General features: G+C 68.6%; 1 protein-coding gene across 1 annotated transcript; it reads right to left on the minus strand.

Annotated features, from left to right (window-relative positions):
• Positions 1 to 1,714: 1,714 nt before the first annotated feature.
• On the minus strand, positions 1,715 to 22,219 carry AKT1 (AKT serine/threonine kinase 1). Its single transcript, XM_070358082.1, has 14 exons — positions 21,986 to 22,219; positions 19,179 to 19,318; positions 9,624 to 9,752; positions 7,181 to 7,292; positions 6,955 to 7,102; positions 6,489 to 6,620; positions 6,346 to 6,411; positions 5,229 to 5,297; positions 4,964 to 5,089; positions 4,619 to 4,747; positions 4,334 to 4,548; positions 3,939 to 4,026; positions 3,039 to 3,141; positions 1,715 to 2,667 (listed from the first exon to the last, which is right to left on the minus strand). The coding sequence occupies exons 2-14, from the start codon at positions 19,222 to 19,224 to the stop codon at positions 2,588 to 2,590; spliced, it is 1,443 nt and encodes a 480-aa protein (XP_070214183.1). The 5' UTR covers positions 19,225 to 19,318; positions 21,986 to 22,219; the 3' UTR covers positions 1,715 to 2,587.
• Between the last annotated feature and the right edge of the window lie 283 nt (positions 22,220 to 22,502).

Consider the following 22,502-nt stretch of genomic DNA (forward strand, 5'->3'; position numbering starts at 1 on the left):
ATCTTTGAGCAGACATTCCTGGGCTGGCATCTACTTCGGGGAAGGCCCTGACCCTATGCCACCCCAACACCCCAGCCTGGCCGGCCCCTCACTGGGAGCTGGCCTGACCCGTGGGCACTCCAGATGCTAAAGGCCTTCTGTTCCCGTCTCCCTGTCCCTCGGGGGGCCAGCCTAGTGAAGGACAGGGTGGGACGTGGGCGGGCATTACAGCCTCCCTTGCAGGCCAGGCTGCCCCGCTGGGCCTCACTGACCCGGGCCACGATTCACCAGGCCACCCTGCCAGGGAGGTGCCTCCACAGCCCCGCCTCCAGGAAGGTCTGGATGTTCTGGGGTCTTCGCCCCTGGCTCATCCCCTCTTGGCCCAACCCTCCCGGATGGGACAGAGATTAAGGTCACGCTTGTGTCCGTGCCCGTGACCTTGAAGCCTGTCCCAGGCCAAGGAATGTCCCTGGGGCCATCACCCCATCTCCCAAGGGGGTCCTGTGGGAAGGAACGGCTCAAGCCCCTCTCTCTGGCCAGCTGCCCCCACCACGCCCCAGCTTCAGCTTCAAAGGCACCCCTGGGTTTCCACACAACATAGGCCACGTTGGGCTATCATTTACTTGAAGTCTGGGGATCATCGGGTACTGCTCCCTTTTTTATGGTGTTAAAATGCACACCTCCCCAAGACCCTGCTTTCCCCTCTCTGGGGCACATACATATTTGCAGGAGCGGGACTGCCGCGTCCCGTGGTGGTTCCAGCTGTTCTGAGGAGCCTCGTACTGTGTTCCACGGGCTGTGCCACGGTGCGTTCCACCAGCGCACAGGCTTCCAGGCTGAGGCATGTTTGTTTCTGAACTTGGTCCAGAGCATGCTTAGCAGGTAACATTTGGCGTAGTTTGGTTTCCAAGAGAGCTGCTGCATACTAGAGAGAGCCGAGAGTCCGTCAGAACGGGCCCAAGGGACCACCCAGAGAACTGGGCGGCTCCAGAGGCACCCCCAGGCCTGGACTGACCTCCAGCACCCCACACTGCTCAGGCACCCCGTCCAGCACAAGCGGGCAGCCGCCCCACTCCAAGGAATGCCTTGTCAGGGCCACCTGCCCCGGAGCCTGGAGAAGAGATGGCTCCTGCCCGTCCCCCCGCGCAGGCGCCAGGCCCTGTGACTGTCCAGCCCCCACCTTCAGGGCAGAGCCCACTGGAGGGGAGAGCGAGGCCCCATCCCTCCCTGCTTGTGCCCCGGTGCTGCGCGGCAACTTCTCTCTGCACCCAGCAGGTGGCGCCCGAGGCTCGTCTTAGACACCCTGGCCCCCCCGCCCAGCTGTCCCAGGCTCGCTGTGTGACCCCAGGCAGGCTGCCCTCTGGTCCTCTTAGGTCCCAGGGCCTGGTGGTGGCTGGACTGTCTGTCCTAGCCAGCAGTGGACCCTGCAGGGTCCCGGTCCGTCCTGGTGGTCAGGCCTGCTGCATGGACGGTGCTGCTGGGCACACAGCTGTGCAGCCTGGATGGCCTGCTTGAGGTGTGGGGCTGGGGTGAAGCCATGGGCACAGGGGCAGCCAAGGCATTTCCTCCGAGTCCCTGGCAAATCCTGCCAGAGGCAGGTGAGGGACACCTTCCCTCTCAGGTCGTCCCCGGGCCTCCAGGCAGGCCACCTTGGGCGCGGGAAGGCCAAGTGCGCCCTGCCAGGGGCTCAGCCACATGCTCTTCCATCCGCCACCCAGCAAAACGAGCCACAGAGTTGAAAAGCAATTTTTATTGAAGAATTTGGAGGGAAAGTCTCATAATAGTAAAAATACTAAAGTTGAGTATAAAAAAACGCCTTGGTGCAGCGCAGCGTCTGGCCAGGAGGCGCACAGGGCGCAGCAACGGCCCCTGTAGAGGGCGCCGGGCAGGGCTGGGGCGACAGCGGGAGTGAAGCTTCTAGAAGGACAAGTGCTACCGGGGGGAGCCATCGGAGAGACGGTCCCAGTGGGAAAGGGGCGCAGGGAGGGCTTTCTCCTGAGATCAGAAACCCCAGTACGCACAGACAGCGATAGGTGGCACCCGGCCCCTCTATCTTGCCAGAGCCCCAGCCCGGCCTGATCATGGGGGCCACCCTCCTGCAGCCTCCGCTCAGCCCCTCCCCAAGCGAGAGGGGGCTGGGCCAGCACCCCACAGCCAGACGGCTTCCAGGGCTGCGGGGTTGGGGGAAACAGGGGCAGCCAGGGACAGCTGACCGGACGGATGGATGGAGGGGCCACGGGCAGGGCCCATGGGGACCCGCGTGCACGCGGCTGCAGAAGTCCTCGTTTTCCTACAGGAATCTAATCATTCCAAAGGCCGAGGCAGCGTCTGGAGAACTGGATGAATAAATTAAGAGAAACCGCAGGACGTCTTCCTCCCGAGCGGGCCGGCCAGGGGCACTCTGCCCCCAGTGCGGGCGGCCCTGCCCATGGCATGGGGTGCCTCCCCATCCGTGTTGGAGGATGGCGTGGTTCCACTCAAACGCATCCAGAAATAAAAAACATTAAATACAGATCCTCCGTGCGAGGCTTCCTCCCAGTCCTCGGAAGCGTCGTCCAGAGCACGTGGCTGCCCGTGGCGGTGTACTGAGCTCGGCCCAGCGGGCCCCTCAGGCCGTGCCGCTGGCCGAGTAGGAGAACTGGGGGAAGTGGGGCCTCCGTTCGCTGTCCACCCCCTCCATGCTGTCGTCTGTGGACAGGAGGGGCAGCTCAGCTCCCGGGCACCGGGGAAACCCAGGCAGGCCCCGAGGGCTCACCCCCAAGACTCCACAACAAGCCTCAGTGACCCCCGCCCCCACGATCCCGGGACCAGGAGACTGCGGCCCTGGTGCCCACCCTGCAGAGGGAAAGTGAAAAGTTAAGTCGCTCAGTCGTGTCTGACTTAGCGACCCGATGGACTGCAGCCTACCAGGCTCCTCTGTCCATGGGATTTTCCAGGCAAGAGTACTGGAGTGGGGTGCCACTGCCTTCTCCCCTAACAGGAGAGGGGGCCACCCAGTAAAATGCTGAACAGAATTCTATTGTCTCAAGAGGAGGGGTCGGTGGGAAGGGCACCCTCACCTTGGTCAGGTGGCGTAATGGTGATCATCTGGGCCGTGAACTCCTCATCAAAATACCTGGTGTCCGTCTCAGATGTGACCTGAGGCTTGAAGGGCGGGCTGAGCTGCAGGAGGTAGGGGTGGGTTACAGCCTTGCTCCGTGCTCCCTGGCACACCTGGACCCAGACACAGCTCCCCACCCAGGAGACAAGCCTGTGGCCAGGCCTTCCCCTGCCTGGGTACCCTGGGGGACCTCGCCCTTCAGGGACCCACCTGCAGGGCTGCCCACCTCACTCTCGGCCCTGGGCATCAGTGGCCAGGCAGCGTCAGGCTGCAGAGGACCCACCATGACAGAGGATTCGAGGGCAACTTTAAAGGGCCAGGCTCATGGGAGGAAGCAAAGACCCCCGTGTGCTCCACCCTGGACTGGGGTCAGGACTGCCTGGGAACTAGCAGCAACTAGCAGGCTGGGTCTTGCTTGGGTCAGGGTTGGCACCAGAGCCCTCAGAAGGCAGGGCCAGGAGGCAAGCAGGCCCTGGGGCAGGATGCTGGCTGGAGAGGGGCAGAGTCAGGGAGCCCCGTCTCAGGGACAGAGGTCCAGCTGGCTGTGTGCAGCCTGCAGAGAAGGGGTGTGCTGGCAACAGGGTGGAAGCAGGCTTGAGGAGAGACAGCTAGCAAGCCTAGGGACCAGCTCCCTGGGTCTGTGAGCCACGGTGCCAGCACGGGCCAGGGCCTGGAGCTCGTGGGTCCCACAGAGGGCAAAAAGCAGAGAACCACGTGTGCAGGAAGCATGCTGCCTCAACCCTCGAAAGCCTCCTCATGTGTGTGGGGGTGTGAGCACGTGTGAGGGGTGTGAGATGTGAGTCAGGTGTGAGCAGGTGCAGGTGAGCGGGTGTGCTGGCTGGGGCACGGCCCCACGCACCTTCTTCTCGTACACGTCCTGCCACACGATGCTGGCGAAGAATCGGTGCTGCATGATCTCCTTGGCGTCCTCAGAGCCCCCACCAAGCCTGGGGGGGGCGGTAGCCACGGTGACCGGTCGTGCCTGCCGGGCCCGGGCCCGGGCTCAGGCTGAGGCCGGCTGCCAGGCAGCAAAGAACAAGAGGAGCCCCTTCCGCGGCAAAGTCCCGCAGGTGCGGGCACTAGGTGGGCAGAACCATGAGCCGGGCAGGCTCTTCCTGGCCAGGTATGAGGGGCGCCCTGCCTGGGCCAGCCCAGGCCAAGTACATCACACACAGCCACCAGCAAAGCCTGCTGAGCAGTGCCTGGGGGTGTCGGGGGACAGGCAGCTGGAGGGCGGCTCGGGGCAGGGCTCACCGCTGCTTGGGGTCCTTCTTGAGCAGCCCGGAGAGCAGAGACTTGGCCTCCGGGCTGAGTGTGCGGGGGAAGCGGATCTCCTCCATGAGAATGAGCTCAAAGAGCTTCTCGTGGTCCTGGTTGTAGAAGGGCAGGCGGCCGCACATCATCTCGTACATGACCACGCCCAGCCCCCACCAGTCCACTGCCCGGCCGTAGTCGTTGTCCTCCAGCACCTGGGGGTGCAGGGCACGGGCTCAGAGAGCACAGGGGACATGAGGACCCGGCGGGGGGAGGGGGGCGCACCTCGGGGGCCAGGTACTCGGGGGTCCCGCAGAAAGTCTTCATGGTGGCGCCGTCCTTGATGCCCTCCTTGCACAGTCCGAAGTCGGTGATCTTGATGTGCCCGTCCTTGTCCAGCATGAGGTTCTCCAGCTGCAGGAGTTGGCCTCCAGCTCAGCCCGCCTCCCAGCCACCTGGCGCCCGGCGCCCGGTGCCCCAGGCCGGCCTCCCCTCCCCCCTCCCCCAGCCCCGCCCCGACCCCCTCTCGGCCCCGCCCCGCCCCGCTTCTCCTCCCCACGTCCCGGCCCCACCCCCGCTCGCCTCCCCCACCCCAGCCCCGCCCCCAGCTTCTTCCCCGGCCTCGCCCACCTTGAGGTCCCTGTACACCACGTTCTTCTCCGAGTGCAGGTAATCCAGGGCCGACACGATCTCGGCGCCGTAGAAGCGGGCCCGGTCCTCGGGAAACACCCGCTCCCGGGACAGGTGAAAGAAAAGCTGCGGGACGAGAGCCTGAGCTGGGCCAGCCACCTGGGCCAGGGCCGCGGGGCAGAGAGCCTAACCCGGCGCGGAGTGGGGAGGGTGGCCCCCCGGACACCCGGGTCTCAGAGAGGGCCGCTCTGGGGTAGGGCCCTACCTCGCCCCCGTTGGCGTACTCCATGACGAAGCACAGGCGGTCGTGTGTCTGGAAGGAGTACTTGAGGGCCTGCGAGGGAAGCAGAGCTGGAACCCGGCCCTGGGCTGGGCAGGGGTCTGCCCTGTGGAGTGGGGGACCCCCGCTGTCCCAAAGGCCACGCCTGAGGACCAGCAGCTGCAGGTCCAGTGACCACGTGGAGACGTGATCACTGCTCTCACGCTTCAAGCCACAGGCAGCCTCACTTCAAAAGAAAGGCTTCTGATGGGATGGCCCGCTGGCTCCTGAAGATACAGACAAGAGACCCTCCCCCACGCCCTGCTCCATCCCCCATCCCCAGGGAGAGCCAGAGGGAGGCAAGCATCCCCAGGGAGAGCAAGTCTGGATCTCTGCAGGACTTGAGGTGGCCGGTACCCAGTGGAGGGCGTGACAAAGCCTGGCCTTCTCCTCACAATCCTCTGGCCAGACAAAGGGGAAGGCGCAAAATGAAGCCGAAGAGGCAAAGCCACGCTCATGCTAAGTCTGGGCGGACAAACACAGTGTCTGCTCTTAACGCCTCACGCTTCTCATGAGAATCTTAGGGACAAAAGCACCAGAAGCCTGACTGCTCCTCGGCTCTCTCCCAGCGTTAGACCAGGCGTCCCCTGGAGAGTAGACACCATGCTGAGCACAGTGGTCCTGGGGACAAGACTCTGGAGGCTGGCCCGGTCGCCTGACTGCTGACCTTCTGGAGCGCGGCCAGCCAGGCCTGGCGGCTGAATCCAGCCAACGCCTGGCTGCTCCCGAGGGCGCAGAGGGCTCAGGGTTCAGGGGTTTTCCATACATCCCTCCTGGGCCGAGTTCCCCCAGGACAGGGAGTGCCGTGAGCCTCCCAGGGGAAGCAGAGGGGTGGGCGTGGGGAGTGCAGCCTCCCGGGGTCTCAGCAGGACAGAGGGAGGCCGGGAGCCCCTGCTCACTCTGTGTACCCCCACGCCCCGCACCTGGCACCGCCGTCCGCCCCTCCTGCAAGCCCGCCCACCATCGGCCAAGCTCTGAGCCTGCCGGGTTGGCAGGGAGGACAGGCTGGGGTCCCGGCGCTGCGCATCCACGCCTCCACCCCAGGGGCATGGGGGGCACTCACCGTCAGGAACGGGTGCCGGGAGTTCTGGAGAACGCGGTTCTCTGTGAGCGTGTGGGCCACCTCGTCCTGGAAGACAGGCCCTGCTGAGCCGCCTGCCTGGCCCCACCCGGCCCCCCGCCCCCAGCCCCAGCCCCAGCCCCTACCTTGGCCACGATGACCTCCTTCTTTAGGATCTTCATGGCGTAGTAGCGGCCTGTGGCCTTCTCCTTCACCAGGATCACCTTCCCGAAGGTGCCTTTGCCCAGCAGCTTCAGGTACTCAAACTCATTCATGGTCTGAGGGCAGCATGCAGGCGCCAGGATCAGGGGGCAGCACGGTGACTGCTGGCAGCCCAACAGCGGAGGGGGGCTGGGGTCTCTGCGGGCAGCCTCGGGGCCAAGCACAGTGAGGCCAGGGCAGCAGGCAGGAGAGATGGTCCTTGCGGGTCCAGGGCTCAAGGGAGATAGGAGGGCTGTGTGCCCTGACTGGGAACGCTGGGGTTTGGGGGACGAGATAACAGTACCCAGGCCTTCCTGCACCCAGCATTTCTCCCCTGCTTCCATGCAGGGGCTGGGAGGTGGGATGTGGGGGGGCCGTGACTGCAGGGTCCCGGGCAGGGCTGGGACTTACCACGCGGTGCTTGGGCTTGGCCAGCGACACCTCCATCTCCTCGGCCCCCGAGTTCTCGCCGGGTGAGCCCGACCGGAAGTCCATCGTCTCCTCCTCCTGCCTCTTGAGCCCGTCGGCCACCGTCTGGATGGCGGTGGTCCACTCCTCCCTGCAGGACGCTCAGGTGAGACCCGCGGCTCTGCCCAGGGCCCAGGACCTCCCCGGCCGCGGCGCCTGCACTCCCTACCGCTCCTCGGGCGTCTCCACGTGGAACGTGCGCTCGATGACCGTGGTCCACTGCAGGCAGCGGATGATGAAGGTGTTGGGCCGCGGCCGCTCCGTCTTCATCAGCTGGCATTCTAGGGGCAGGCAGCAGCTTCTGCACAGCGTCCCAGCCCACCCACCGCAGGCCAGACCTCTCCAAGCCTCAGTCTCCCACCCTGTAAAAGGGGGCCAGAGCGCCCCTTCCAGCTGGGACCCTGCTGAGAGCTAGGCAGTGCCCCTGAGGGGGTGTCTGCGACTGGGCGAATCCATCTCCATGGTCTATTCTTTGGTCTCTGAGATCTCCAGCTGCCCAGGACACGGTCCTCAACCAGTAGGAGGGTGGGGGGTCTGGGGGGCCTGAGGAGGGGCTGGCGGGGAGGAGGCCTCTGGGAGAGCAGCTCCCCAGCTTCCCGAGCAGGAATGTCCCACCCCCCAGTCACACGAGGACCAGCGGGCTCCCTGTCTCAGCGCAGGGCCAGACCTGGGACGGAGGCTGATAATGACTCACCCTCTGGAGAGGCCGCCTGTCCGCTCCAGAGGCCACCTGGGCTGACCCTCCCCACACTGCTGCCCGTGACCCCGGGTGCACGCAGGAGCAGAGACAGGCTGGCAGGCCTGGGAACGCACGCACGTCTGGAGCACTCATGCCCCAAACATGCACACCTGCAGCAAAGGAGCTGTGGGTGTGTCGGGGCCTGGAGCAGGGCTGGGTTCCAGCTCGGCCTGTGTGAGGCAGGAGGGGCCTGGGGCCAGCGCAGGGGCCTCCGACATTCCAGCATCTAGGCCCTGGCAACCGCGAGGGGCCCCGCCAGGCTCAGCCGAGCGCAAAACAAGGAACGGTCTGCCAGGCTAGGGACCAGGGCAGGGGGCTCCCGGGCGGGGTTGGGGGGCGCGGTGCTGGAGGCCCGCGTCTACCCGGGGCAGGGGAGGGAAGAAAATCTGTGTGGCAGCCTTCTGGGTCTGCACACCCCTCCTCCAACTCACTCCGCCCATCGAGACCACCAGGAGCCCCCAGGACCCAGGCGGTCAACCCCCATCCAGGGCCTGACTTCTTGCCCCCACCCCGGGAATCCCTCCCCAGTGAACAGCCCCTGCTCCGGAGGCCCCTGCGGAGCCGCCGGCCCCCTCTCGGCTCTGCTCCGGAGCTCCTGCGCCTGCGCGCCTGTGGCCTGCCTCAAGCCCCGCCTCACCTGCTGCCGGAGGCCCCCGGGGTGGTGCCCGCCTCCCGTGTATCCCGACGGCCCCCACACTCCCGTGCTGGGTTTGGGCAACACTCCTGAGGGACGTCCTCCCCCACGAGGTGGCAGCTGCCCAGCTGAGCATCCTTCCTAGGCCCAAAGCCCCCAGCCCGGCCCAGGGGGACCCGTGGGGAGCCCAGACATGCGGCCACGGGGCTGCCGGGAGGGGGATCTGCCTCCGTGGCCCCCGCCTCTGTTCTACCTGCTGCTTTGCTGACACCTGAGGAGCCTGGGAGGAGGGCTCAGGGCTCACGGGAGCCGGGCCCTGGTAAAGCACCCCAGGGGGCCCCCAGCCAGGGCCTCGTCAGGGCCAGGTCCTCTGCTCCCCATGTTGGAAGCCCTGGGGTAGGGTGTGCCGGCTGGGCCTCCTCGCAGCACAGACAGCCCAGGGAGCAGGCAGGCCCCACCCGGGGATCTGCAGGCACAGAGGCTGGGGGATGGGCCATGTGCTACCCCCCGACCCTGCACCACAACCCCCATTCGATGCAGGGTTGGGGAGCTGGCAGGCCCCGGGCTCCCAGGGCTCGCGGCAGGGAGGGTGGGGGGCTTACGAGGAGCCGGGGTGGGACTGGGCCTGTGTTCTGTGACCCAGCAGCAGGTGGGCGGGCCCCGGGGCCTGCCAGTCAACAAGCCATCACTCACCCACCCCCAGGCCCACGTCCTGGGCCAGCCCTGGGCACGGCACCCGGGCTGGAGGCCCTGCCAGGCCGCCCGTCCTCACGCCTGGGTCCCCCCCGCCTCGGGTAGAGTCGCACCTGCCGTCCCCCTACAGGTGCATGAGGCCATGGCAGCACTTGCTTTAGAAAAAACGCGCCCATCCGTTGAGCCTCCTGAGACACCCCGGGCTGCACTGCGGCACCCACCCAGCCTGCACCCTGCTGAGGTGGGCACACGCGCCCCCACAGGGCCAGGGCCTCTGAGAACCTGTGATGGGAAGACAGAGGTCCCCAAAGCCGGGCGCTCCGGCCTGCCTCGGGTCCGGCCTTGGGGAGAAGCCCTGGGGGCCCGTCAGCGCCTCCGGGGGGAGCACTCCACCCCCAATAGCCCTGGGCCTCGGCTCAGAGACCCGCGCAGCCAAAACCAGCGACTAACAGTCCCCGAGGGCTGCCGGCCCGACGCAGAGGCCGGGGGGCCCACGAGGGACTGCAGATGTGCAGGGACCCCCGCCCCTGGCTTCCACGCACTTACGGGCCACGGAGAAGTTGTTGAGGGGCGACTCACGCTGCTCCAGGTCCTGCGGCCGCTCCTTGTAGCCGATGAATGTGCCGTCGTTCTTCAGGAGGAAGTAACGCGGCCGCCACGTCTTGATGTACTCGCCTGCGGAGGCGGCGGGCGTGAGGCTGGGCCGCTGCGCCGCGCACCGGGCCCACACACCCTCATCCCCAGGTCGAGGGTCAGGCCAGGCTAGGCACGGACCCCGATCCCAGGGTGGAGGGCAGGTGGGCGTGAGGCTGGGCCGCTGGGCGGCGCGCCGGGCCCACACACCCTCATCCCCAGGTCGAGGGACAGGCCAGGTCAGGCACAGACCCCGATTCCCCTGGGGTGGAGGCCGGGTGGGCAGGCGGGGCTTGCTGTGGGATAGCACCCACCTCTGATGGACAGCCCACCCCAGCCTGTGTTGGAAAGGGGGTCAGGTGGGCGCCTGGACCTGATGGAGGTTGGCCCAGTCCTAAGGGCCCTCCAGGAACCTGGCGTCCAGCGCCGAGCAGCCAGCACCACACTCGAGAGTAAGACGCCCGGGCTCCCCTGGCAGACGCGAGCCCACCCTCAGCAGGTCCCCAGGGTGGGCACTCGGAGCAGAAGCCCCTGCCCACATGATGACCCTCCTGCCGTCCAGGGGAGCCCAGCACGCTATTGTGAAGCCAGGCCTGGAAGGCCCTGCGTCCCACCCATAGGTCACCCAGGTCCCCGGGAAAGTTTCCCCCCAAGTTCTGCAGCATCAGCCGTACACGCGCCAGAGACCAGAGCAGATGTCCTCCGTGACGTCCCAGCGACTGCCATTTTTCATACTGACACCCAGGAAAAACGTTTCATTTCCATTTTGCCGAGCAAGGAGTTTGAACGACAGAAGAGAACTTACTAATTAGGCACCCGCTTCCACAGAGGGCCACCGGGCAGTGGAGGGGAGGGGGCCAGGCTTTCCTGGACACGGCCACCTGCAGGCCAAGCGGGGACCAGACCCCCTCCCCTCGCCCACTGCTCCGCCCCAGCCCACTCCCATCCAGGGCCTCTGGGGGATGCGAGGGGCATCCAGGAACTCCCTGCTATCCGCCAGGGATCGCAGGCAGGGGTCTCCACCAGGCCCAGACACTACTGACCCACCCGGGAGGGCCCAGGAGGCAGCCAGTGACCTGCCTCCACTCCGGCAGCATTTAGCAGGGTCCCCACCCAGTCCTGAGACCCAAACCCCAGGGGAGGTGGCCAGCACGGTGCTTCCTGTCCCAGGACTGGGGGCCCCTTGCCAGCCTGTACCAGCGCTGGGGGAGGAGGGCGGGGGTGGGGGGCAGAGCTGGCTGGGGGCCGCCCGCCCGCCACTCACCCCACCCGCCTGCGCGCCAGTCTGGAGCTGTCGGCCCCTGATGGAGAGCCTCCCGTCCCGCCAGCTGCCGCTCCCCGGGACGCTAAGTGCGCTGGGAGAGCGATGCACGCCGCATCCAAGCAGCCCCCAGATCCATCTTCATTCACCAAATGCTGCCGCCCCCACAGCGCCCAGCGTGGGCCCCCAGCGCCGTGCCCCACGCGGGCCGCCAGCAATACCCCCCCATGCCCCAGCCCAGGCCTCAGACCCCACCCACTCTCCCCCAACGAGCCCACTGCCAGAGCCACGCGGGGTCTGGGACCCGACCCGGGCGGGTGGGGGTGGCAGGGAGCACGGGCCGAAAGAAGCCGAGGGGCAGGCACTCAATATGGACAGACCCGTGAGGAGGGGTCCCGGGCCGGCCGCAGGCCTGCTGGGCTCCCCGCCAGCCCGCACCCAGGGCACTAAAGGGGGGCCAGGCAGCCCACAGTGGACACGACGGCCGGAGGAGGTGGCCTCTTGCCGCACCCGCCTCGGGCCCCCAGCAGCCGGCACACAGACCCCCGGAGGAGGAGCAGGAACCCTGCTGCAGTGGGGGGACGGCAGGAGGAGGCCAGGGCTGAGGCTCGGAGACACACAGACCCCGTTCTTCAGTCTCTGGGACACTCCCGCCTGCAGACGTCCAGCCAGGCGGTCACTCGGGGGCCGCCAGCTGCGACCTGGGCTGTGGCCTGCATGTGAATGAGCTTGGCACAGGCAGGGCGTGGGGAGGGCCGCCGGCCCAGGGCCTGGCCACACCATGCTGTCCACTTGGCCGTAACATTGGGGGCCGACGACGGGGGAACGGCAGGACAGACACCCCCAGCCCGTGCTGGGGACAGACAGGGAAGCCCAAGGCGGGGACCCCTCCTCTCCTGCCCCCCAGGTTCCCCTCAGCATCCCCAAGTACGGTTTGCCAGCAGGGCCCTCCCACCGCGCCAGCTCATCCCCAGGAAGCGGCTACAGGACTCCCAGGGAAGGGTCGGGGGGGCGGGTTCCTCTCCAGCATCTCTGGCCTCCCACAGCCGGGCCGGGGACCAGCTAGGAGACAGGACGAACGCAGGCTGACGGCCAGCCCCCCACATCCCCCAGCACATCTCCCAGTGTGAGTCCCAGCACGGGTCCCAGCGCATTGTGGGTCAGGGCACCCGGGCAGGAGACGCAGAGGCCGAGACCCGAGCTGTGGGCCCCGGGGAAGCAGCACGCGGGCTCTCAGAACCCGGGCCTGCCACGGGCACACCCTCCCCCGCCGGGGGTCTGGCCCCTCCGAGCCCCACCCCGAGCCCCCTGCATGGGCCCCTGAGCCGGTCCAGAGTCCCCAGCTCTCGGGGAAACTGCTGGATGAACGCACTGCCACGGCAGTGGTGGGTGGCAGGCAGCGGCTGGCAGGGGGCCAGGCAGCACTACGCTGCTTCTCCAGAGCAGAGCAAGCCCCAGCAGGCCCGGGGAGCGGGCGCCAGCTGACGGTGCTTCCTGTGCGGCGCCCCCACCCCACAGCCATCGGCCACTGACAGCCACCGCGCGCCCCAGCCAGCCAGGCCCACAGCCGGCCGCGTCCCCACGTCCGCAGGCCCCATCCCACCAGCAGGACACCCAGCCACGGACGGTCAGCACACGCTGAGAGCCGGTGCCAGGGAGGGGGCACAGCCCACCCCAGCGGAGCCCGGGTCTGCGCGCAAACCACACCGCCGGCTCCTTGCTCCTGGGGACGCAGCATTCACAAGGTCCTCCTGGGGGCACAACGGGCAGTTCGGAGGAGCGGAGAGGACGGGCGTCCAGTCCTGGCCCAGCGGAGGTGATGGGGGGGAGGGGTGCGCCCCCACACGGGCCCTGAGCCGTCCCCGGCGGCCCGCAGGCACAGAAGGGGGAGCGTCATGACTAGCCGCTCCCTGGGGAATCCGAGGCCCGAGGCAGGGGCTCTCGAGGTCCCAGAGAGGCGGCTGGGGGCCAGAGTCAAGGTCCTGCTGCCAGGCCGGGCCCGCTTCTGGACAGACTGAGAAGCCGTGAGGTCTCTGGTTCTGACATCGAGTGGGCAGGGCCCAAGGCACACAGACTGCAGAGGAATGCAGGGAGGCAGGGTGGCAGACAGGGGTGCAGTCGGGGGGCATGCTGGGCCCCCCCTACCGAGGCAGAGCAGAAGGCCCCGGGGGCTGCCCTCCCGCTTCCCGCTGCCCCAGGGCAGCACCGGGCCTCCAGGCCTCTTGCCACCCACGACCCACCACTGCCCTGCCTGCACGCCCACCCAGCCTGGACGTCCACCAGCCTGGCCACCCTCTCTGAAAACCCCGCCTCCGCCTTGGGCACCAGACATCACCCACTGTACCGGCTAGAGAAAACAGCCGCCCTGACCCCGGCCTGCGCGCATCCGGCCGGCACTGGGCCCCAGGGAACCCCCTCCCCGCGCCCTCGCCTCAAAGCTGCCCCCCTGGCTCTGTCCCGACCCCGGCCTGCACGCATCCGGCTGGCACTGGACCCCAGGGAGCCCCCCCACCCCGCCCTCACCTTGGAGCTGCCCCCCTGGCTCCATCCCGGGGCCTCTGCCTGGGACATGGGGCCTCCTGCCCAACCCACGGCCCCGCCTCTCATCTCCCTGTCCTCCAGTGGCTGGATGACCCTCACCCACATCACCGCTCACTCAGAAACCTCGCCTGCCAAACGGCCGCAGCCCCATTGCCCAGGGGCCACCATGGACCCGAAGAGTTCTCCCTACGGCCACCCGCCAGGCCTCATCCGCCACCCTGGGCCTGCGTGGGCGCCCAGCCTCGCTGCTGCAGGGGCGTCTGGGGGCCTGCGCTTTCGGGATGGGAGGTGGAGGGGCAGCCCACAGGCCTCTCAGTCCACAGCTTCCTCCCTCAGCTGCTGGCCTCTGGGTCACAGGCCCTGGCCCTCGGGCAGGGCTGCCCAAAGTCACGTGCACGCACGTGCTGGGTTTCCGCAACGTTCCCCCGGGGACATACCTCTCACCCCGCGCCAAGAGCCCAGGATGGACCCAACCAAACCCAGGAAGGCGCCAGGCTCCACGGGGCAGGGCAGAGGAGATGCCCAGGGGGAGGCGAGTGAGCAGATGGGCGGCGCCGGCTCCCGGGGGGCAGCGGGGCCTGCCCTGTGCCCACAGCCCCCACCCGCCGGCCCAGATGCTCAGAGCGGGCATCTAAGTGAGCCCGGCCTCCCCACGGCCAAGAGGCTCTGAGCACCGACGTCCCCCCAGGAGAGAACACCACCCGCACAGCAGAGGAGTCAGCGACCTCGGGACTGTTGGGGCCCCCCACCACCCAGCTGCCCGCCGCCGACTGCTCCCCAGTGTGGAGCCCGTCGCAGTGGCCCCTCTCCCGCGGGCCCCCCTGTGACCGGCCGGCGCCTGGCCCTGCCTCCTCACACTCCCAGCCACACCCACCCTGGCCCTGTCCCCTCCAAGCTCCTCAGAGCCCCCCACTCAGGTTCGCCACACACCCTGCACCCCAGCCTGGGGCAGAGCAGCACACCCTTGCGGCCAGAGGGCTCCTCTGAGGTCAGCCCGGTGTGGGGCCCCCGACCCTGTGGATCCCGCTGAGGCCTCGGGGCAGGCAGGCCCAGCCAGGCCCAGAGGGCAAAGCCCAGGGTTCAGGGGGATCGGTCCTGGGCGCACACCCAGTGGCCCCAGCCCCCAGCCCCAGGGTTGGCAGGAGCAACGGCACATGTAACCAGCCCCCCATCAATTCCAACATTCCTGAGACAGGAGTCTTATTTCTGACGGTTAGGGAGCCGCGTGACACAGGCGAGAAAGCAGGGAGGGCGTGCTGCGTGGGGCACACGCGGGCCCGAGTCGGGGCCCTCTCCCAAGCGGCCAAAGGGGGCCAGGTCTGGGCCAGGGACCCCCCCGGGGGGCGCACGGGCAGACACCAAGGGCACCCACCCCGTGGGAGCAGTCACGCGAGGCCCCCAGGGCAGCTGCGGGCCAGGAGCCTGGCCGGGGGGGGGACGCCCACACCGCCACCACACTTCTAGGAACTGGCCTGACGCAACCCGGCCCAGGCTGCCCCCGAGGACCGCGCCGGGCGGGACGCGCTCCCCGACCCTGTAGGGGCGCTCGCTGTGCTCCCAGGGGCCAGGGCCCTCCCCGCCTGCCAGCGTGGGGCCAGGAAGCAGACAGGGGCAGCGTCTGAGTCTGGGGACCCGGGGCGGGGGCGGGGATGACCCCTCACCCCCAGCGCAAGGACGCCGGAGCTTCCTCTTTTGTTGTTTGTTTTGAAGGGAAAATTCAGCCTGCTCACAAAACAGGAAGCTCGGCCCCACACCGGCCTGCGGGCCTCAGCCTCAGCCACACGCCACGGCCCCAGGTCGCCACCGCCCGCAGGCTGGAGGCGCCCCTCCAGGCACGGCCCGCCCCCAAGCGCCGGCCCCCACCCTTGGGGTTGGCCGTCCGCTCAGAGCGGCGCAAGGGGACCGCCAGGACCAAAGCCACGGCCCCCGAGACTTGACGCGGAGGGAAGCTGGGCACGCCTGGCCGGGCCGGACACTGGAGCCCGGGGACCCAGCTCAGCTGGCTTTCCGGGCCGGGGCACACAGCACGGGGAGCGGCCCCCGCCCCTGGGGCTCCCACGAGCCCCGTGTTCTGGCCAGCAGAACCTCGGCCTCCTCGAGAGGAGCAGGGCTTCACCCCCACGGCCCCGCCCTGTGAGAAGCTCAGGCCTGCGGTGGGGGGGAGGCTGTCAGCGCGCGGGACCACCATCTCCCGGGCCTAGAGCCAGCAGAGGGGGTAGGTGAAGCCCAGGGCGGCGGCCAGAAGCAGGAACCGGCCAGGACTGAGGTGGGGGCGGGGGAGGCGCCAGCACGGCCCAGAAGCCCACTCCCCACCAGGAGGGCTGGGAGCAGCTCAGTGAGCTGGCAAGAGCCTGGACCAGGGAAAGGTCCGGGCCAGCCACTGGCTAGGGTCGGGATAGAGGCAGGCCTGAGGCGCCCCCAGGACCAGACCCCGCCCCCCGCCCCGAGCCCGAGGAACGCAGGGCCCCGCCAGGCGGGCCTCACTGGGGGAGTGGGGGCCAGACCCAGGAAGGCTCCTGGGCAGGGAACCCCGTGCCCCCAGGCCGGCTCTCCGCCCGCCTCTCAGCCCCACGGCGTGGGGGCTCCTGCTGGACTGCAGGCCAAGTCCAGACAGCCCTGCCTCCTGGAGGAGGGCTGGTTTTTCGAACTGTCCACCTTCAGAAATCAGACGGCACACATCCAAGACAAGACCTCTGCGAAGCTGCCTTTGTGAGCCGCACTGAGCCCGCTGTCCCCAGCACCTGCGGTGGAGCTGAGGGGCGACTGCCCGCCCCTCCGGGTGTCCACCCACGGCTGGGGTGTCTGCCCGCCACTCGCAGCATCCTGCTTTACTCAGGGAGGCCGCCCGCTTCTGGGACATCCACTCGTACTCGGGACGTGCAGCTGTCTCGCAGGAGCTCTGCCCCCGGTCCCTGCAGCCCCACTTGGTCCAACCCTCGTCCTTCCGAGCCTCTAGCAGCTTGTCCCCGGCTGCTCCCGGGACGCCTGGGGACACGGAGGCCCGGAGGCCGCGCCGGGGTGCCGTGGGGCGGTGACGGATGCTGGCCGCCAGGCGGGCTCTCCTCTGCCCGCTCGGCTGCTCTGGGCCAGAGCACGCGTGTCAGTGATGCAGCCCCTGAAGGGCGGGGGAAGGAGCCGGGCCCGGAGGTCTGTCCTACACAGATCCTGGGTGCCGCCCTTCAGCTCTCAGGCCAACACCTGCTCGGCTCCTGAAGTGTCTTCGCCCCTTGCCCACCGGCCCACAGCAGCCCCCTGACCTCCATAACAAGAGGCACCGTGGGGGCACTTGGGGGTCCGTGAGGAGCTGGAGGAGAGTCAGAGCCCCCCCCACTCAGAATCAGACCCCTGGCGGTGGGGGTGGGGAGGGGAAGGTGGAGCCCCCTGCCCACTCCCGGCCCGGGTCCCCACTCCACCCAGAGCCACCCCATAGGGGGTCTTGGCGTCCTCCTCCGGCCGGTCCTGAGAGGTGGGGGCAGGGCAGGTGGGGAGCACACAGGAGCAGCTCACACCGCCCACTCCAAGGGGCTGGACGCGTACAGCCACCGGACCCCCAGGACGTGACCCCCAGGACGGAAACACAAGTTCCCCCTGCAGCCCAAGAAACGGCACGCCACAGCCCTCCAGCCCCGAATCAGGGTCACCCTGGATCCCCCGACCCTGGCTGTGACCTCTGCCCCTTTTACCCTTTCACCCCAAAGCGCAGCACACAGGAAGAGCCCACACTTGAAGGGAGAACAAACTTGTGGAAGACGCACGGATGTAGCGAACAAGACGGTAGTGACACCGGGGTCCCCCAGGGGCACTGGGGGGGCCGTGGGCGTGGACCCCGGGCGCCCCCTGGGCGAGGCACGGCCCGTCCTGGGCCACACTGCACACAGCCCGGTGAGCATGTGAGCCAGAGAGAGGGCGGACGCAGGACCTCTGTCAGGCCTGAGGCTGGCTGCACTCCGCCCAGGTGCTGGGGGCCCACCCCTCCAGGCCCGCCCTCCACTGCTCCAACCGTTCAGACGGGCACACAAAGGCCTGAGGACGCAACACACTTGCCCGTGGAGAAGGACACAGTGACGGGCGCTGCCTGGACGCCCCCTGCCCCTCCAGAAGGCACACACCCTGAGTGGCCCTCTAAGACGCACCCAGGCATCAGAGGGGCGCTTCTACCCGAACCGGGCTGGCCAGTGGACACCCCAGGAGCTGGGCCAGGGGCCCCGGCAGCCCTGAAACCCTGGGCATCTCCCAGGTCAGTCCCTGGTCAGTCAGTCGACGAACGCTTGCCAAGGATCAGAGGCCCTGGCCCCCAGGGTGTGTCTGTGCTTCCACCAGGTACAGAGAAGACGACAGGGACCCGGGCTCAGGCCTGACCCCGAGGAGGGCGACGAGGTGAGGAGACAGGGCGGGACCTGGCGGGGGTGGGGGGGTGGGGACCAGGAAAGGGTCAACGCTGGGGGAGGGGACCCAGAAGGCTGGCCGCAGCAGGAAGCCCTGGGGGGGCCGGCCACGGACCACAGGCCCCTGCAGCAGCCCCACCTCCGTCCAGAGGCCGAGCACTGTGCCCCCGACCGCTGCCGGAGCGAGCTCTGAAAGCTCACGCTGACCGCATCCGTGACTCCTGATCCGCCCAGGGTCTCATCTCCGTCTCTCCTGTGCTTCCCAACCTGCTCCGCGGGGCAGCTCCTGTGCATCCCGCAACACGCACTTCCACTGCAGCTCCCCGGCTGCCCGCCTGTGCCTCAGGTCCCCCTCCCAGTGGCCTGTGGGGTCCTGAGTGGGAGAGGGGACACGGTCCCCGGAGGGCATGCGTGAGGAGGGGGGCTAGTGGCTAGCTAGTGTAGGGCGGCCAGAGCTCTGGGAGGGAGCTGGTCTCCAGGAAGGGGAAGTTGGGGGAGCAGGTGGTGACTAACCAGCCCCCGGCCTGGAGCAGGAGAGCACGCCCTGCCTGAACGCCTCGGACACCTCGACCTCCGGCCTGTCCTGCTCCCGGGGCCTGTCCAGCCTCTACGGGACAGGAGGCAGCAGGGCCACAAGGCAAGGGGCCCGGGCCCAAGCTTCCATCCCACCGGCTCCCTGAGAGCCCCTCCCTAGGCACATGGGCGAGCAAGAGGCAGGCTGGGCAGGGGCCAGGGCCTGGCAGCACCAGCGTGAGCCTGCCGCACGCCGGGCCCCGGGCAGTGCGGAGCCCCCTCCTGCCCACAGCCCAGCTGAGACTGGCCCCGGGCCAGGCCTGCCAGCCCTGCCCTGCCCTCAGGAGCCCTCGGGCAGTGCCCTGGGCCGCCAGCGTGCCAGGCCTTGGACGGGCCCCAGTCCTCGCTGCCTTCCAGGAAAACGGGTAGTTCTCCCCGCCCACAGCCTCGGCCAGGCGGCAGCTCCACGGGCTGCATGCTGGCCTGGGGTGCACGTTCCCACCCAGGAGGCCCTGCGGGGCCTGTGTCCCCCAGGCCGCAGGGACGTCAGGCCCCGGACGCACCGTTGGGCTGCTCCCAGAGTCCAGGCAGGCCCTGATGGTCCAGCAGCCACAGCCACCCCCAGCCCCTGAGGAGCCATGGGCCCAACTCGGGGTCCTCACGGGCCGGCCCGCGGGCACTGACCTCGCTCAGCCCAGCCCACCCCCAGCCCCTGAGGAGCCATGGGCCCAACTCGGGGTCCTCACGGGCCGGCCCGCGGGCACTGACCTCGCTTGTGCAGCCAGCCCTCCTTCACGATGGCCACGTCGTTCATGCTGCTGTGGCTCCCGCGGGCCAACACGGCCCAGACCTCACTCTCGTGCCTCTCAGCGGGGTCCGCCCCACGCCCAGCGGGCCGCCGACAGCCTCTGGAAGAAGCAAAGGGAAGCGTGAGGCTGTGCTGGGCCTGGGGAACACTCCTCAGAGCCTCAGGGGAGCCCAAGAGGCCCTTGGTGCCTGGGGCCTTGGCCCAGGCACGCCTTCCCACATGACCTGTCCCCCTTAGCCTTCAGAGCTGCCGCCGCCCCCCACACGGCCTTCCCACCCTGGCTCCAGATCCCAAGTCACTCACATGGCTCCCGGGGCCAGGCCTGCCCTCCCCCCAGGCTGTAAGCCCCCCTGCCACCACCCCTCCCTGACCCTGAAGCCCTCAGAGCTCACTGTCCCCCTCTCTGACCATTCCCATCTCCCCTGACCTTTGTACAAATGACCCCTGTCCCCAAAAGGCTCCCCATGGTATACCCCAGCCTCCCTAACCTGCCAACCCAGCAGAGGCCCTCTCTTCCAGGCAGTCCCCCTGACTGCTTTGGCCCACACCTCCTGGCCTCCCCAGTCCCCTGGCGAGGGCACCCAGGTCGCCCTGTCCATGATGCTCCTGCCCCAAGGCGGGCGTTCCCGAGAAGGACCCAGGCCTCCTCCTCTCCGTCCCAGTGTGGGTTAGAGGAATTCCAGCGTGGAGAAGGCAGGGCCAGTGCAGGCGGCTGCTGCAGACAAGCCGGAGCCCTCCAGGGTGACATGAAACCCCTCACACACCCACCCCAGAGAAACCCCAGGCCCCTCCTAAACCTCAGCGCCCCCACCGGCCTGAATCCAGTTCATTCATTCGGCCAACATGGACCAGGCATCTCTGGTTTTGCCAGGCTCAGCACTGGGCACTGGGGACAAAGAGAGGTTCAGACGAGTCCTGTCTGTGAGAAGCACCCAGTCCAGGGTGGTTATAGACCCATAATTACAGCATTCAGAAGGCAACAAATCAGGAATGGGGGGACTGTACAAACACAGAGGCCCGGCACCCGCCCTTCGGAGGCCCACCAGCAGCCTCCTCGTGAGCAGACACTTTGGCCATTGATCCTGTGTGGCCCACCCCTCTGCTCCCCTGTTGGACGAACTCCTAGGCACCCCTCAAAACCCAGCGCCCACATCACTGGTTCTGAGCATCCTGGGAAACAGCATCCTCCCCACAAGCAGTCCTCTCCCCTTCTAGTCGGGCACCCAGGAGGGTAGGCCTGGAAAGACCTCTCTGGGCCCTCAAGCTGGGCAGACACCCCTAAGTATCTCCGACATGGGATATACGTACATATACACTCTTCCTATACACACTTCCTATATGCATCTCCCACAGCCCACCCTACTGGGCTCCTGGAGAAAGCCGCTGTGCACTGTCCATCTTGGGCTAAACCTAGAAGGGTAGGAGGACCCACTCTCTGGTTTGCGTCTGATATAAAGGAAGCCGCTCTTTGACCCCCCTCAGCAGGCCCACGGGCAGGCGTGGCAAGTGAGACTGGAGAAGGGACCACCAGGGCGGGGACTCAGCCAGCCTGGCGCACACAGGGGGCTCTAGTGGCACGCGAGTGGGCGTGGCCTGGAGGCAGAGGGCTGGACTCAAAGACCTGTGCACAGGGGGCCCGCACCCCCACGGGCCGAGCGGGTCTGCTGCTGACAGGGCCAAACAGCTGTCGAGAGCCCCGCGTGTAAAAATATATCTGCACACACACACAGGACGGTGTGCCTGTCCACAGAAAGGTGCACGCGGAGCCGGGCCTGGGCTGCCTCCCACAGGGCGGGCGGCTCGAGGGGACCTCTGCTTCCCCGGCTTCGGTCCTGCAAGCGCCTTCACCACGAAGGTGAAGTACTGCTATGGCTGTTCAAGTCACGACCTTCCAAAAATAATACTCTCTGCTCCGAAAGGCCCCTCCCTTGGCCTCCAAAACACCCGCTTATGAACTAGACGTTCAGCTGCAGGGCAGGGAACAAGCCCCACCAATGCACCCCACTCTTCACGTGAACCAGAGGCCCGGGGCACCTAGGAGTGGCCTGAGCAAGGTGGCAGGGGGCCAGGGGTGAACGTCGGGGGGCTTCTCTGGCCACAGAACACAAGCCCACAACCCCAGCTCTGTCCACCCCAATCCCACCCACCAAGTTCACCAGCTGCCCCGGGACCCCCCCGGCCTGTGGCAGGAGCCCCAGCCTCTGGGATGGGTGGGCAGCACTCGCGAACCCACCCAGCTCCGGAACCGTCTCAGGGCCCAGGAAGGCTGTAGTCCTTTGTGGGAGGGCCTGGGCACCCAGCCACCACGGACAACTTTTTGTCCATGGGAAAATGAAGTCCTTTCCAAGGGCCCACCCACAAACTTGAACGAGAGCCGGGTCAAGTCTTTTCCCCGGGCCCCCGAGCACCCAGTGTGCGCCGGGATCCCGCTGGCCGGAGCCCGGGGAGCCCTCTGCCGCCACGGACCCCCGGCCCCGGCCCCCGGCGCGGGCCGCACCCCTCTGCCCCGGCCCGGGCCTCGCCCGCCGGGGCCGCTTCCCCAAGGTCATGCGGGAGGCCGGGGCCGGAGGCCCGCCGCCCCGCCGCCCGCTCGGCCCGCGCCCTCCCCGCCCAGGCCGCGCTCGGCCACTTCCTGCTCCCGCGCCTCCATTCTGGCCGCGCGCGGCCCGCGCCCCGGCCCGGCGGCCGCGAACAAAGCGGCCCGGCCGCGGGGAGGAAATCCGGGCCCCGGCGGCGGACGGCGGGCGGCGGGCGGGCGGGGACTCACCGGGCGCCGCGTCCGGCGAGAGCGCGGGCCTAGCCGGGCCGCGGCCTCCGGCGCCCGCTGCTCCGCATCCCCGCGGGCCGGCCGGCCGGGGCCGGGCTGGAGGCCGCGGCGGGCGCTGCTCGGGCGGGCCTCGCGCGCCGCCGGGCCCGGAGCTCGTGCGCGGCCGCCGGCTCGCTCCTCGGGATGCGCTGGCTGCGCGGCTGCGCTGGGCCGGCCGCCCGCCCGCCGCGCTCGGCCCCGCCGGCCCGCCCTCTCCCCGCCCCGCGCCCGCCCCGCCCGGCCGCCCGCCCACATCCGCCTCCGCCGCCCGGGGCGCCCCCTCCGCGGGGAGCGGGAGCGCGCGGCGAGAGGCCCTGGGGCCGGGCCGGCCGCCGGCGGAGCCCGGCCGCTCCCGCCCCTCCCCGGGGCCTGTCTCCGGGCCGCGGCCTCCCTGGCCTCGGTTTCCCCGTCTTGTCCGGCCAGCCCGCACTTCTCGGACCAGTCCGGCCCCGACCCTGTTAACAGGGCCTGCGTGGGC

Source organism: Bos mutus, chromosome 21 (genome assembly GCF_027580195.1).
Source record: "Bos mutus isolate GX-2022 chromosome 21, NWIPB_WYAK_1.1, whole genome shotgun sequence".
Taxonomy (NCBI): Eukaryota; Metazoa; Chordata; class Mammalia; order Artiodactyla; family Bovidae; genus Bos; species Bos mutus.